We start from the raw sequence: 14,231 nt of genomic DNA, 5'->3' as shown, positions 1-14,231 counted from the left end.
TGTACTAGGCATTGAAGTATATTTGGATGAGTAGTTTATTGTATATTTAGAACAAAAGTAGTATAGAAAAATTAGAGACCTCTAGCGATGGGCATTGTGGTACAACAGGTTAAGGTGCTGCCCACATCCTGTATTGGACTAGCACTTCTAGTCCCAGCTACTCTGCTTCCGATCCAGCTCCATGCTAAGGGGACTGGGAAGCAGCAGATGATGACTGATTTACTTGAATTCCTGCCACCTACATGGGAGACCTGCATGGAATTCCTGGCTCGACTCAGCTCTGCTTATTCCAGCCCTGGCTATTGCAGCCGTTTGAGGAGTGAACTAGCGGTTGGAAGATCTCACCCTGTCACTGTGCCTGTCAAATATATAAGGAAATCTTTAAAAATAAATAAATAATAGTCCTAGATGGGCTTAACTTCCAGTTTCTATTCTTAAGGTATATCATTATAAAGACTTAATTGTATGGCCTTACTGAAACTTTTAATTATTGAAGTGAATTTATACTTGAATAAATTATTGGAAGCAGTTAAATTTCTTGTATGTTTGCTTCACTGAACTGCATGAATATTCTTCTGATTTTCAGGCCTCTACTGCTAAACACTAATGGAGCCCCAAAGAAGAATCTGTTTCAGCATATAGTCAAAGAACCAACTGATAATCACCATCACAAAGTAATTTTTTTTTAAATTAGTTTCTTTTACATTTATTGTCTTAAACTAAATTTTTATGGTAATATTGAATTTAAAAAAGCTCAGTGAATAATAATCCCAGTGCTCATCCCCCAGCTTTATTAAATCATTGCAAATATAGTCCCAGTTGCCTGCTGCCCGGTTTGTTTCTCCTCCTGTCTCCCTGTCTTTTTTCCCTAGAGGTAGTCATTATATTGAATCAATATTTACCATTACTGTATCCATTTTGTATGTGTGACTCTAGGAATAATATTTGGTATTATTTTCTATATATCTGAACTTTCTATAGATAATACTATTTTAAATGTATCACTTTGCAGTATGACATTTTTACTTGTCATTGCTCTTGTTATTTACTAGAGATTTCATTAATTTATTTCAGTGCCATAAAATAATTTAACATGATGTAATTATGATAGTGTGATGTAATTAGCATTCTTTCATTGTTATTTTCTTTCCAGCTTTTATGATAAATATGCATTGACTAGAATACTTTTTTATTCTGACAATTATAAAGTATTTTTGTTTACCTTCAGTTTTTGTCACAGATTAATTTTTCATATTTATATGCAGTTACAAACTAGTTCAGAGTCCAGACTTTTATTGTCTCATAAGTATTATTACTTTCAAATTTTTGCATTCTATATATTGCTTGAGATTTATAACAGAAGTGTCAAATTATTTTTCTCTGATAGATCAAATTCTACATCTGATTTCCCTTTGTGTTTGTAAATCATTAAGCATACCTATTTTTTAGGATTGAAGACTTAAATATTTAAGTGAATGAATATTTTTTAATTTAACTGCATTTATACATTTTAAAGTACATCATTGCTTTCTGTATTACTAGTCTTGAAATTATATATTTTTGAATTATGATAATGATATTCAGTTGCTTTAAAGAGTTGAACTTTTTTTTAATTAATGTAGTTCTGGCCTGAATACAGTTGTATTTTAATTTAAAAAATTGCTAAAAAATCAGGCTGACATTTAACTATGAAATTGTTGACTTTTTTTTTCTCTTTTAGTGATTAAAGAGTAAAACATTTCAAAGCAGAGTAGCTTACATGAATTAAATTCCCATCAGCATAGTGGTCTAGTTATTTCTGGTTATGCTTAAGATTTCTGGTGAAGTTCTATGACTTTTAACTGTCTAGGTATAAAAAATACTTTCAAATTTGAAGATCTTAGTATTCTTAGGCATGCCATATTCAGTATCCCTTACTATAAAATTAATAAGTAGAGGCCAGCACTATGGTATAACAGGTAAAGCCACCACTTTCGGTGCTGGCAATCCCATGTGTGTGCTGGTTCAGGTCTGGGATGTTCCATTTCCAATCCAGCTCCCTGCTAATGTGCTTGAGAAAGCAGCATACAATGTCATAAATGCTTGGGCTCCTGCACCCTTGTGTGAGACCTGGAAAAAGCTCCTGCCTGCTGGCTTTGACCTGGCCTGGTTCCAGCGGTTGTAGCCGTTTGGGGAGTGAACCAACAGATGGAAGATCTCTCTCTTTCTCTTTCTCTCTGTCCCTGTCTGTCTGTAACTCTGCCTGTCAAATAAATAAAGTAGAAAATAGAATGCAGAGAATATACCTCATATGAGTTGGTGGTGCTAACACCAGTTAATACGTAAGTCCCATGAGGGCAGAAGACAGGCCTGTTCTGCTTACCATTGTAGCCCTATGATTTAGTAAATGATAGATGCCCTGTTGTGGAATGATATGTTGTTTTGTTGATTTTGGTTTTTAGATACATTTTTCTCCTTCACTATTTAGGTTCCACACAGTAGGACTGAAGGCTTAAAGCCAAGAGAGCGGATTTCAGATGATATCATTATTTATGATGTTACTGATGATAATGCAGATGAAGAAAATATCCCAGTTATTCCAGAAACTAATGAGGATGTTATTTCTGATCCTTCCAGGTAAGGAGTTTGTGAGATAAATGTTTATGAAAATATTGGTCATTTTTCTTTGTAAAAAGCTAAATTTGTAAATTTTTTCTTTGTAAATGAATTAAAGCACTGTTGTTAAACATATTTATTCCATTTTTAATTATTAAACTAAATAGTTATAATTAAGCCAAGTTATTCAGCCAGGTAAAGCCATCCCTACTCTTTCCCCTTGAGCAAAGAAGTAATGAGAATTATTTGATGTTTTTATTTTAGAGTTAAATACTTTTCATTTTTTTTTTGTGGTCATTTATATATGAAGTGTCAATATTTTTGATTAAGTGACCTACCTAAGAAATGAAAAATGTGGTTGGAAGGAGAGTTTCCATTGAGACTGAGTAAATACAGTAGATGTATTGAGTTTGTCTGAAATGTAATGGATTCTTCTTTCTCATGTCACTAATCTAGCTGTAATCAGTACCCTGATATTGTCATTGTTGAAGATGACAATGAAGATGAATATGCGCCTGTCATTCAGAGTGGAGAGCAGAGTGAACAAGCCAGAGAATCTGTGAGTTCAGGCAGTGATGGCACTAGCCCTCTCATGTCTAGTGCCATCCAGCTAAATGGCTCATCTAGTCTGACCACAGAAGATCCTGTAACCATGATGGATTCCATCTTGAATGATAACATCAATCTTTTGGGAAAGTGAGTACTCATCTAAATGTGTCTAAAATTAATTTTGCTTTATTCACTTCACATTCTGCTTCTCTTTGAGTGATATTCCTTTTCATTGCTGAACCTGTGTATCCTCTCTTGGTCAGGATTGAGCTATGTAATAAAAGGAATTTAATCATCCCAAGAATAGTCTTGGAATTTTCCTGGCAGTTCCTTGGATTTCTTTAATAAAATACTTGTTTTGAGTGTCCATAAGGTGCTTGTTATTTTGTGTATTTCTGTTTGTGTCAGCACTGTGAAATAATATAATGCCTCCTAAGGAACTTAATAGCATAAAGAAAACTGGTAGTTAATAGTAATATAAATGATGAGATTAAGCTCTTTTTTAAAAAAGATTTATTTATTTATTTAAAAGAATTAAAGAGAGGGAGGGAGAGACATACGGAGAGAACTTCCATCTGGTTTATTCCCCAAGTGGCTGCAATGGCTAGGGTTGGGCCAGGCCAAAGGCAGGAGCCAGAGGCTTCCTCTGGGTGTCCCGTGGTGAGTGCAGGGGTCCAGGGACTTAAGTCATCCTCTGCTGCTTTCCCAGGCACCTTAACATGGAGCTGGATTGGAAGTGAAGCAGCCAGGACTCAAACGCATGTCCATATAGGATGCTGGCACTGTGCCACAGCGCCACCCTAAGATTAAACATTTTATAATAGTATAGAAGAAAAAGATAAATTAGGCTATTTTGTTGCAGAACCTTTTTTCAGGAAATACAAAGTTTTCTGTAAAGGATATGAGTTCAGATTTTCAAGCATCTCAAATTCTGACTACGTTCTTGAGAACTGGTAAAGAGTTAGTAATAACTAGGAATATTTTGCTTAGCAAGGTTGCAAATGGTGATTAACAAAACCTAATATTTGATCCTTTTATGAAATCTTTTGTTTCTTAGGGTTGAACTGTTGGATTATCTTGACAGTATTGATTGCAGTTTGGAGGACTTCCAAGCCATGCTCTCAGGAAGACAGTTTAGCATAGACCCAGATCTACTGGTTGATGTAGGTACTTTGTCTAATATTTGCTGTACTGGTAATTTACTTATGTATAATATTTAAATATCAATACAGCTTTTTTGAATTTTGATTTTTTAAATGAATGTTTTTATTTATCAAAAAGAGTGAAACATTGATTTGGAACATTGAAGGAGTGTGATAACTGCTTGCCTCTGAGTGGCAGTTCAGTTAATCGCCTCAGAATAGCATACAATTCTGTTTAATATTCATGTTAATTCTAGGTCTTGTCTGGACTTGTTGCTTTGTTATGTTTTGCTCCAGAATAAATTGTTACTCAATAGAGATCCCTGGAAATTAGTTGTAGCCAGGAAACAGCATAGAGATACTTTCTGATACTTTGAGAATTAGCATATTTCACTCAAATTTTTTTTACGTATGCTATTTTTAATAGTTTCATATCTCCTAGGTCCTATGTTTTCCCTACTCCAGTTACCACCATCATCTCTATAAACTTAACTAATATTATCTGGACTTAAATCCTTATTTACCATTTCTGGCACTTACCACCTTTCCTGCTGTCTTCCCTCTTGTACTTGCTGCTCCATCCTTCCTTACCTAAAGTTTCCTAGATGGTCTGTTCCCACCCAGATGAATCTTGTTCTTATCTCTTTTATTCTGAAAAGTTTTGTTGCCCCTCTGTTTATTTCCTGCCTTATAATGTAATGCAGATTCTCTCACATGAAAGAGATTCTATAGCCTTTTATTTTTATTATTTATTTGAGAGGTAGAGTTACAGACTGTGAGAGGGAGAGACAGAAAGGTTTTCCTTCTGTTGGTTCACTCCCCAAATGGCCACGACGGCCAGAGCTGCGCCTGTCTGAAGCCAGGAGCCAGGAGCCTCCTTCCGGTCTCCCATGTGGGTGCAGGGGCCCAAGGACTTGGGCCATCTTCTGCTTTCCCAGGCCATAGCAGAGAGCTGGACTGGAAGAGGAGCAGCCAGGAGTAGAACTGGCACCCATATGGGATGCTGGCGTTGCAGGTGGAGGATTAACCTTTTGCGCCACACACTGGCCCCAGACATTCTGTAGTCTTAATCCTTTTAAGGGCCTCTCAGTGAGCCAAAAAGGCATTTGTACCTTCATACTCTTCAATCTCATTTCATTAGTTTTTTTATCTTACTTGTCTACTTCTCGTCAATCTTTGTCAGATGGATGGATTTCACTTTTGAAAGATTTTCTTTCGATGCTGACCTTTGTTAATCATTTTAAGTAAAGTGAGCATTCATGTTGATGACATACTTCAACTTGTTAACAATAAACTGACAGCCTTCCTTGATTCAATTAACCCCTTGTCCCTACTCTGAATCCAGGAAACTTTCAGGGTATCTGTTCTTTAGATCATTAAGAATTAATTAAAATCTCATAATCCTGGCCACCTATCAATCGTTTCAGTCTTCAGCTAGACCATTTTAACTTTGGAATGTTTAATGTGCTTAATCTGTCCTGAAGACCTTACCTAGCCAACTGCTCCCTATTCACAGAGAATAATTGACTGTGCCCTGGTTCTCCTATAAGCCATATCCTGTTTTGGAGAAAGTGCTTCTGCTCTAAAGCAAATTGTGGTCCTGTCCTCTGCCTCTCTATTTCTTTTCTATTTTTTCTATCTAAATAACAAGTATTTTTTCTCCCTGTCTCTCTCTCACACTGTCTACCTCTGTCAAAAAAAAAAAAAAAGTATTTTGACCTCTTGCTCTTCTCCTTACCCTTCTGTTTCTCTAACTCCTTCACTATAAAACTTTAGAAATAAATACCCATCTCTTTTTTATTCATTTTCTTTTGAAACCCTGTATTTTCTTGCTTGATACTCTGATCCTATGTTACCTCCATTGTCTTGGTTTTTTCATACTAAGTAGACTATGTGTGACTTTTTGTCTTAATCCATTGAGCTAGTGGAAGGGGATTTTGAATTAGATCTAGGTTCCATTTTGGCTCATGTTATTAACTTCCTAGCATGTTATTAACTTTGGAAAAGATAACCTCTCTTGCCCAGTTCTCCATCTGTTAAATGTGGCTAATGCGTAATACGGAGGGCTGTTGCAGGAATTCTAAATAGTTCACACTGTTGTTATTCTATAATAGAAGGTTTTTTTTGTTGATTTTGGAGGCACTGTACTCTTTGCTAACGTGTCTAACCATTCTGTTTTCTTTAATAGCTGTGTTTTTTCCTGCTGTCTCCTACTTCTGGACATTCACCAAAGCACCAAATCTTTTTTCCCCTTAATTTTTTGACCTCCTTCTCTCTCTCTTGTCTTTTTCAATTCCTCCTCTGTTTAGTGATTTTTGGTTAGCAGGTTTGTGCTGAAATTTGAATCTAGCTTTTAATATTTCTTTTAGTCTTTTTTTTTTTTTTTTTTTTTTTTTTTTTGGTGTATTTGAAAGACAGAGTTACAGAGAACCAGAGCCAGAGAAAGAGGTCTTCCATCCACTGATTCACTCCCTAAGTGGCCACTATGGCCAGAGCTGAGCTGATCCAAAGCCAGGAGTAGGGAGCTTCTATCCAGGTCTCCCACGTGAGTGCAGGGACCCAAACACTTGGGCCATCCTCTACTGTTTTCCCAGGCCATAGTAGAGAGCTGGATTGGAAGTAGAGCAGTTGACACGTGAACTGGCACCCATATGGGATGCTGGCACTGCAGGCGGAGGCTTTACCCGCTATGCCACAGCACTGGCTCCAGCTTTTAACATTTTTAAAGGTAAAATTTAATTCTGATCCTGTTCCTTTGGAGTTGTCATTTAGATATTGCCTTAGATTACTTAATTCATGCTTTGCTTTGTTTCTTAAAGTAGCAACCCTTTTTGATAAATATGTGTATAAGTGTATTGAAGAGTTCATAGCTTTTCCGTGCAGAGTTCAATCCTGAGTAACCTGGAGTGGAGTCATCTGGGAGAGGTTTGGTCTTAGAATTCTGCGGCTATGTCAGTTCCTCATCTATGATAGAGCTTTTCTGCATAACACTATATGTCTGCTGAGAATATATGTAAAATATCCCTGAGGCAATGAGTGAGTAAGGGAACACAGGAAGAGAGGAGCACCATCCTCAAAATCTAGTTAAGTCCTCTGAGACTTTAACAAGATGAACTAGCAGAAATTAGTAATCACGTGTAACTGTGTCCTCTTCAAGGAATCAATAGGTGATATAAGAGGAGAAGGAGGATATCAAAAGGAAAGGAAGATCTAGAAATAAATATTTATAAGGCTACCATGAAATGTGGAACTTTAAGGAGAGGAATCATTGTCTAGAGAGTGGAGGACTCTATTTTTGGCTTGATTGGGTTTCTTTCCATCCTGTGAACCACTTGATTTTCATAATATGCTAACTGAATGACTACTTTGTAGTCATTTCTCAAGGCTTTCATTGTCAATAGGATGTGCCCTCATCAACTGACTGGCCTTGCTCTACTTTTTTGTATATAATTTGCTTTTCAACTTAGAACTTCTACACTATTTGGAATGGTCTAACCCATTCGTAAAACATTCCCTATCTTTTCTGTTGTTGCTGATACTGTACTGATGAACTTTTCCCTCCATCCTCTCCTTTCCCAAGTTCTAGTCATTCTCCAGGGACTAGTACACATCACATAACTTTATCAGGCTCTTTTTGTTTCATTGTGTGTTTCTGTGTGTGCTTTCCTACCTTCTAATTTTCTTGATTTCTTAGTACTTTGCAGGCCCAATATCTTTTTACTGTATTTTATCGGAACCTGTGTTGCTATTTGATGTTGTCTTATCTGGCCTTTTAGATTGTAAGCTCCTGGAGAGCAGGAATAGCATCTTCACCTTGTATTCTTCATGATGTCATTATTTCTTAAATGCTCAGTAACTCCCTGTGGCATGGATGACTTTGAAGTCTTAAACTAAAGCTGTGTCTATACACTGGCTAGACTAAGGATTGCAGTAAGTGGTGGTGTTAGCATTTACAGCTTCAGATGAGATAAAAGAACCAACAAGTAGATGAGCAGTTTTGTCAGGGATTCTGTTTAAGATGTGGTTAACAGCCCCTGTCACAGAGTAGATTCTATAGAAATTTTTCATGTGATTAGCATGTATTTAGAGACTTTGTGTCAGGGCATGTTACTCAGTGTTAGATGTCAGGTAAGGACAAAGGCATGTGGAGAAAAAAAATAAAGGAAATTAAATTGAATAGAGAGTAATGGAAAGTGAAGATAAGGAGAAACCACTATTTATCGCAAGTGGTTTACCTCACTGTTTGATAGAGAAAATCTTACAACATGAAATTTCATCTAATGCACGGGCTAACTTGCTCTGCTTTTGTTTATTTGTTTTTCTTTCTGCTTTCCTGGTTTCCTCTTCCAAACTGGTTTTATTGTGTTAAAACTTCCAAGTGTAGGAGCTTCATCTCTTCACCCAACGTGGTTGTATAAAAATTTTGAACACACAATTTCTTTTTAATATTTTTTAAACTTATCATCTTTCTTGTTTGGTCTTTCAGCTTTTCACTAGTTCTGTGCAGATGAATCCCACAGATTACATCAATAATACAAAAGTAAGTTTTAATTCATGTTGCTCAGGACCCATAGCTGTAAAAATCTGAAAAAAGTCCTAGAAAGTAGAAGGCAATATCACTCCCAATTTAAAAAAGCATTTTATATTCTGAGCTAATATGTGTGATCAAGATAGTAAAAGTCTAGATGAAGAATTAGCTGGTTATGGGTGCATCATTGCCCAATTCTACTGGCATTTGTGGGATTAAGAACCAGTATAAAATTGGTTTCTTCTGGTGCTGGGAGATCAACTGACTAAACTTGGCATGTTCAGGTATGTCACTGAAATAAATTATTAAAATAATATGTTTTATATGCTGCAGTATACATTTTTATTCCTTGTATAAATAACATTTTTATTGAAAATTTACTCATACCCATATCCTTTAAATTCCTAATTTTATTAGCATTTAGTAAAAACTCAAGAGTTTATGCTAATTGGAGGGAAGGAGAGTTGGAACAGTGATGCATGGAGTTAGAACTTTTTTTTCTTTTTTAAGTAATACGAATTTTTGTTAAAATTTTAACTTATAGAGCTCTAGTTGGGCTTACCAAGTTTTGACAAGATTCTTTCTAATTTTTAATGAGTAGTAAGAACAATTCAAGTTGTCAGAGCAAATGTTTATAATTTTGTTACTTTGTGTAGCTTATTGCTCAAATAAGTATATACTCCACTTATCTCATATTTATAGCAAATTATTAGTAACCCTTGTTTTCTGTTGAATACAATGGCAAATCAAGTCCAAATTAGTGAAATCAGAATTTTGATTCTTGTTTTTTGTAGTCTAAAATGGGCACATCTCAAATAAATATGAGTGATTAGGGTGAGAGGGTTGACTTTTCCTCACTGTTGACTTGGCATCAGGAGAGCCTGACTAGATTTTCTACATTTTTCAGAGTTAGGGTAGCTGAAAGTTTAAGGAACTTAAGAATTTTTGAATTAGCAACATGATTATACACTTAATATTGGGTGATTTATATCGAGGTTGGCATAATTTTTCTTAGAAAGGTCTGCTAGTAAATATTTTTGGTTTTGCAGGCCCACTGCTTTCTTATTATAACTATCCAGTTCTGCTGTTGTAGTGCAAAAGCAGATAGTGCATAAAAATCTTCAGCTGTGTTCTAGTGAAACTTTATTTACAGACAGGCAATATGCTGAATTTGGCATGTGGACTTTAGTTTGGATAATATAAGATTATGTGGACCACTCAGCTCTGTGTAAATATAATCATACTATTAATTGTAGAAGACCTTGAATTTGTATGTTAAGACTTATATGTTCATTTAGTGAATTTGCTTTATTGTTTACTTATTGCTAGACATTGTGTCCTCTTTATTCTTGGATCATCTTATTTCAGAAACCAATAACTTGAATACACTTTTTAGAAACAGCAGTCAAACCATCAAATTACGTACTGTTCTGTAATGCTGTGGAAAAATTAGAAACTCATTGTTACCATTCTGAATCCAGATTAATGTTTTCAAATAATTGTCATTTCCTCAGTCATTCCATTTTGCTCATGACATGGATTATAACACTTTGCTCTTAAGTCAGGACGCCTTACACTCCTCAGTACACAATTAAGTGGCCACTGCTCATGACTAACAATTTGCCTGGTAAATGAAATCCATGTTATCCTGCTTCTCATGTCTTAAAGTAACAACAGTGAGGTCCTTGGGAAATACCTATTTTAGAAAGTGTTAAGATTTAGATGAGATTGCACTGTTTATGTGTATATTGTGAATACTAAATGAAATATTTTAATATAACTTTTGGAAGTCTTTAAGTTCTTACTGTATCTTGATGCCATTATCTCCTCTGAATCCTAGAAACTTGCACTCTTCATTTTATGATGACTATTGGGAATTGTAGGAATTAGTATACAGATTTTATTATACCATATATACTTTATCTAGATGCAGGTATTTGGGACTTATAGCTATTCAGGAGAAATTATGACACTCTGCACCTCAGAGTTTGAACATTATCGAAATAAGCACTGAAGAACTTAACAACATTAAAGATTTAACTCCCCTACCATAATCAGATGTAAGGAGAAAAGACAGTGATTGAAAGAGGTGTTTTAAATGATAGAAAACAATTGAAAGAGCCACAAGAAGGACAAGAAGACACACCATACCAGCTTTCAGGCTTCTAAGGATAAGGATAAATAGTTTTAAGGACAATACTGTGTCCTCCTGACATACTATAAATATGTTTGGCTTGTGCTAAATACTGTGTTTATTAGTGAAGAAAAATGTGTAATACATTTTTAAATCAAAATGTTAAAATGAATTTAATTGCTTAAAGAGTTAATCGTCTCTCAATTAGCATTTTTTTAAAAAAAGATTTATTTGAAAGGCAGAGTTTACAGAGAGAGAAGGAGAGATCTTCCATCGCTGGTTCACTCTCCAAATGGCCGCAGTGGCCAGAGCTGGGCTGGTCAGGAGCCAGGAGCTTCTTCCCGGTATCCCATGTGGGTGCAGGGGCCGAAAGGACTTGGGGCCATTTTCTGCTACTTTACCAGGCTACATTAGCGGAGAGCTGGAGTAGCCAGGACTTGAATCGGCGCCCGGATGGGATGCCAGCATCGCAGGCGGCTTCATTGGCTACACCATAACTCCAGCCCCTTCAATTAACATTTTTAAACCAGTTGTCTTTGATTCATTTCAATCTTAGACTCTTGACAAATTCTGTGTATACTATTGAAATACAACCCTCCTTTTAACACTGTAATCCCAGTTGAGATTCCTTGATGACAACAAAAGTGTTCTTATCCAGTCTTGTTCTACTTAAATCTTTTTCTAGTTCATCTTTCCATTTTTTCCCTTCCTATATATTTCAGGTAACATACCAATATTTACATATTATATTAATTTTTTTATATTTTCAGGAACTTACATGAAACAAATTTTTTTTTTCTTTTAGTCTGAGAATAAAGGATTAGAAACTACCAAGAACAACGTAGTTCAGCAAGTTTCGGAAGAGGGAAGAAAATCTAAATCCAAACCAGGTAGGTATAACTGTAATATTAGTTTCTGCAGGTTTTTTTACGAGTCACACATAGAAACTAATGCAAGTCAAGAGAATATGTAATAATTGAATACAGAATATACTGGCTTCATTTTTTTTTTAAAGATTATTTATTTGAAAGTCAGAGTTACACAGAGAGAAGAGAGGCAGAGAGAGAGAGGTCTTCCATCCAATGGTTCACTTCCCAATTGGCCACAATGGCCAGAGCTGTGCCAGTCTGAAGCCAGGAGCCAGGAACTTCCTCTGGGTCTCCCACAAAGGTGCAGGGGCCCAAGGACCTGGAGCCATCTTCCACTGCTTTCCCAGGCCATAGCAGAGAGCTGGATCGGAAGTGGAGCAGCCAGGTCTCAAACCGGCGCCCATATGGGATGCCAGCGCTTCAGGCCAGGGCATTAACCCACTGCACCACAGCACCAGCCCCAATATGCTGGCTTCATTTCCATGCACAAAGTCTCAAGGTTCTAACATATAGAAAAAATTGAATTGGTGAAATAATGGTTCTTAAATTCATGGAGTTATTTTTTTTCCTTCTTATTTTTTCCGTTTTAATGTTTGGAGATAAGAATGAACTTCCTTTTTTTTTTTTTTTTTTTTTAATATTTATTTGTGAGGCAGAAAGAGTGAGAGGGAGACAGAGATGGACAGAGCTCTCCTGTCTGCTGGTGCACTCCCCAGCTCTAGCTGGGTTAGGCAGAAGCCCGGATCCAGGTACTCAATCTAGGTCTTCCATATGATTGACAGAACCTAATCTCTTGAGCTATCACCATTGCCTCCCAAGTTCTGAGTTGATAGGAATCTGGATTCAGGAGGCAGAACCAGGATTCAAACCAGGCACTCATATAGGATGTCATGGTACACTAACTGTTATCTTAATCGTTAGGGTGAATGCTCATTTCTTAAGTGTTGAGTAAAGGACTAACTATCTGACTTGAACATTTTAAAGTTTACTGACACACAGTATCACGTCATTTCTTGTTTGGCTATATAAAATGTGATTTTATATATATGTATATATATATATACACACACACAAATATACACAATATATATATATACATACACACAGGATATATATGTATCCTGTTTCCATTTTTCTGTCTTTAGTTTAAACTCTGTATAAGCTGGTGATAAAATGTTTTTTCTGATTTTTATAGATAAGCAGCTTATCCAGTACACTGCCTTTCCACTTCTTGCATTCCTTGATGGGAACCCTGCTTCTGCTGTTGAACAGGGAAGTACAACAGCATCATCAGAAGTTATGTCCTCTGTAGATAAACCCATAGAAGTTGATGAGCTTCTGGATAGTAGCCTGGACCAAGAACCAACCCAAAGTAAGCTTGTTCGCCTGGAGCCATTGACTGAGGCTGAAGCTAGTGAAGCTACACTGTTTTATTTATGTGAACTTGCTCCTGCACCTCTGGATAGTGATATGCCACTTTTAGATAGCTAAATCCTCAAGAAGTGGACTCTACTTGTATATATTCATCAAAATGATGAACTATTTATTTTAAAGTATCATTTGGTACTTTTTTTTTTTTTGTAAATTGCTTTGTTTTGTTCAATCAGATACTGTGGAATAAAAGCACCTTTTGCTTTTCTCACTAGCCACACACTCTTGCAAAGCTTTCAGATGTTATTCTGCTGCGTAGGTATACAAGATTTAATGCACATTATTGCGTATCTTCAAGTTGGATTCAAATGTCCGTTTTTTCCAATTGTAGTTAATTGGAATTTTTTTCACAAAATATCCATTAACCCCAGTTCAACTTTTGTTTGTTTTATTTGTTTGATGCAGTCTGTTTGCATTCAGTGGAAATCACTAGAACTGAATGGTAGAACTCCTAAAGCTTTCTCTATTCCAGTTACTTTTATTAATATTTTTCACTTGGTTTATTTTAAAACTGGGAACATAAAGTGCCTGTATCTTGTAAAACTTCATGTGTCTCTAGGCTCAGAGAAGTTCATTTATGTTCAGAGAATTTCATTTATGTTTGTAAGGGAAGGCAAAGTGTACACAGTACTTACTGTCATGGTTTCAGCTCCATATACATTGAAAGAAGGTGGGCATGGGATGGAGTCAACCCTATCCACTTAGTTGGACTAGTTTTAAGTTCAAGTTTGTGTTTTTTTGAACCATATTCTTTAGTAAAATAAATATGAATGTTGAATACTAGTGTCTGTTATGTTCCTTCTTTGGAGCTGATACCTACAAGAAATAATTTTTCTGTTTGATAGGAAGCAGGTGGCTACTGACCCTTTAAAAATAAAATGGGGACAGCATTACGGTGTAGCTGGTAAAGCCGCTATCTGCAACGCGGGCTCCCGTATGGGTGCCAGGTTGGGTCCCTGCTGCTCCACTTCCAATCCAGCTCC

At 36.2% G+C, this 14,231-nt stretch overlaps 1 protein-coding gene across 2 annotated transcripts in view; it reads left to right on the top strand.

Moving 5' to 3' along the window:
* Positions 1-14,031, top strand: part of HSF2 (heat shock transcription factor 2) — a 38,976-nt gene extending 24,945 nt beyond the window's left edge. The window contains exons 7-13 of one of the 2 annotated variants that reach the window (XM_002714792.6): positions 587-674; positions 2,468-2,616; positions 3,052-3,291; positions 4,202-4,307; positions 8,773-8,826; positions 11,754-11,838; positions 13,013-14,031. In XM_002714792.6, the coding sequence (XP_002714838.1) occupies positions 587-674; positions 2,468-2,616; positions 3,052-3,291; positions 4,202-4,307; positions 8,773-8,826; positions 11,754-11,838; positions 13,013-13,308 (1,018 nt within the window). In that variant the 3' untranslated portion in view covers positions 13,309-14,031. The remainder of the gene's footprint in view (positions 1-586; positions 675-2,467; positions 2,617-3,051; positions 3,292-4,201; positions 4,308-8,772; positions 8,827-11,753; positions 11,839-13,012) is intronic. The other variant, XM_002714793.6, reaches the window with a different exon arrangement.
* The last annotated feature ends 200 nt before the right edge of the window (positions 14,032-14,231 follow it).

The sequence above is a fragment of the Oryctolagus cuniculus genome, chromosome 5 (assembly GCF_051225735.1).
Source record: "Oryctolagus cuniculus isolate XC-2025 breed Fujian yellow rabbit chromosome 5, ASM5122573v1, whole genome shotgun sequence".
In the NCBI taxonomy this organism is placed as follows: domain Eukaryota; kingdom Metazoa; phylum Chordata; class Mammalia; order Lagomorpha; family Leporidae; genus Oryctolagus; species Oryctolagus cuniculus.
The sequence above is the reverse complement of the archived record's forward strand: the minus strand, read 5'-3'. Positions and strand labels throughout refer to the sequence as shown.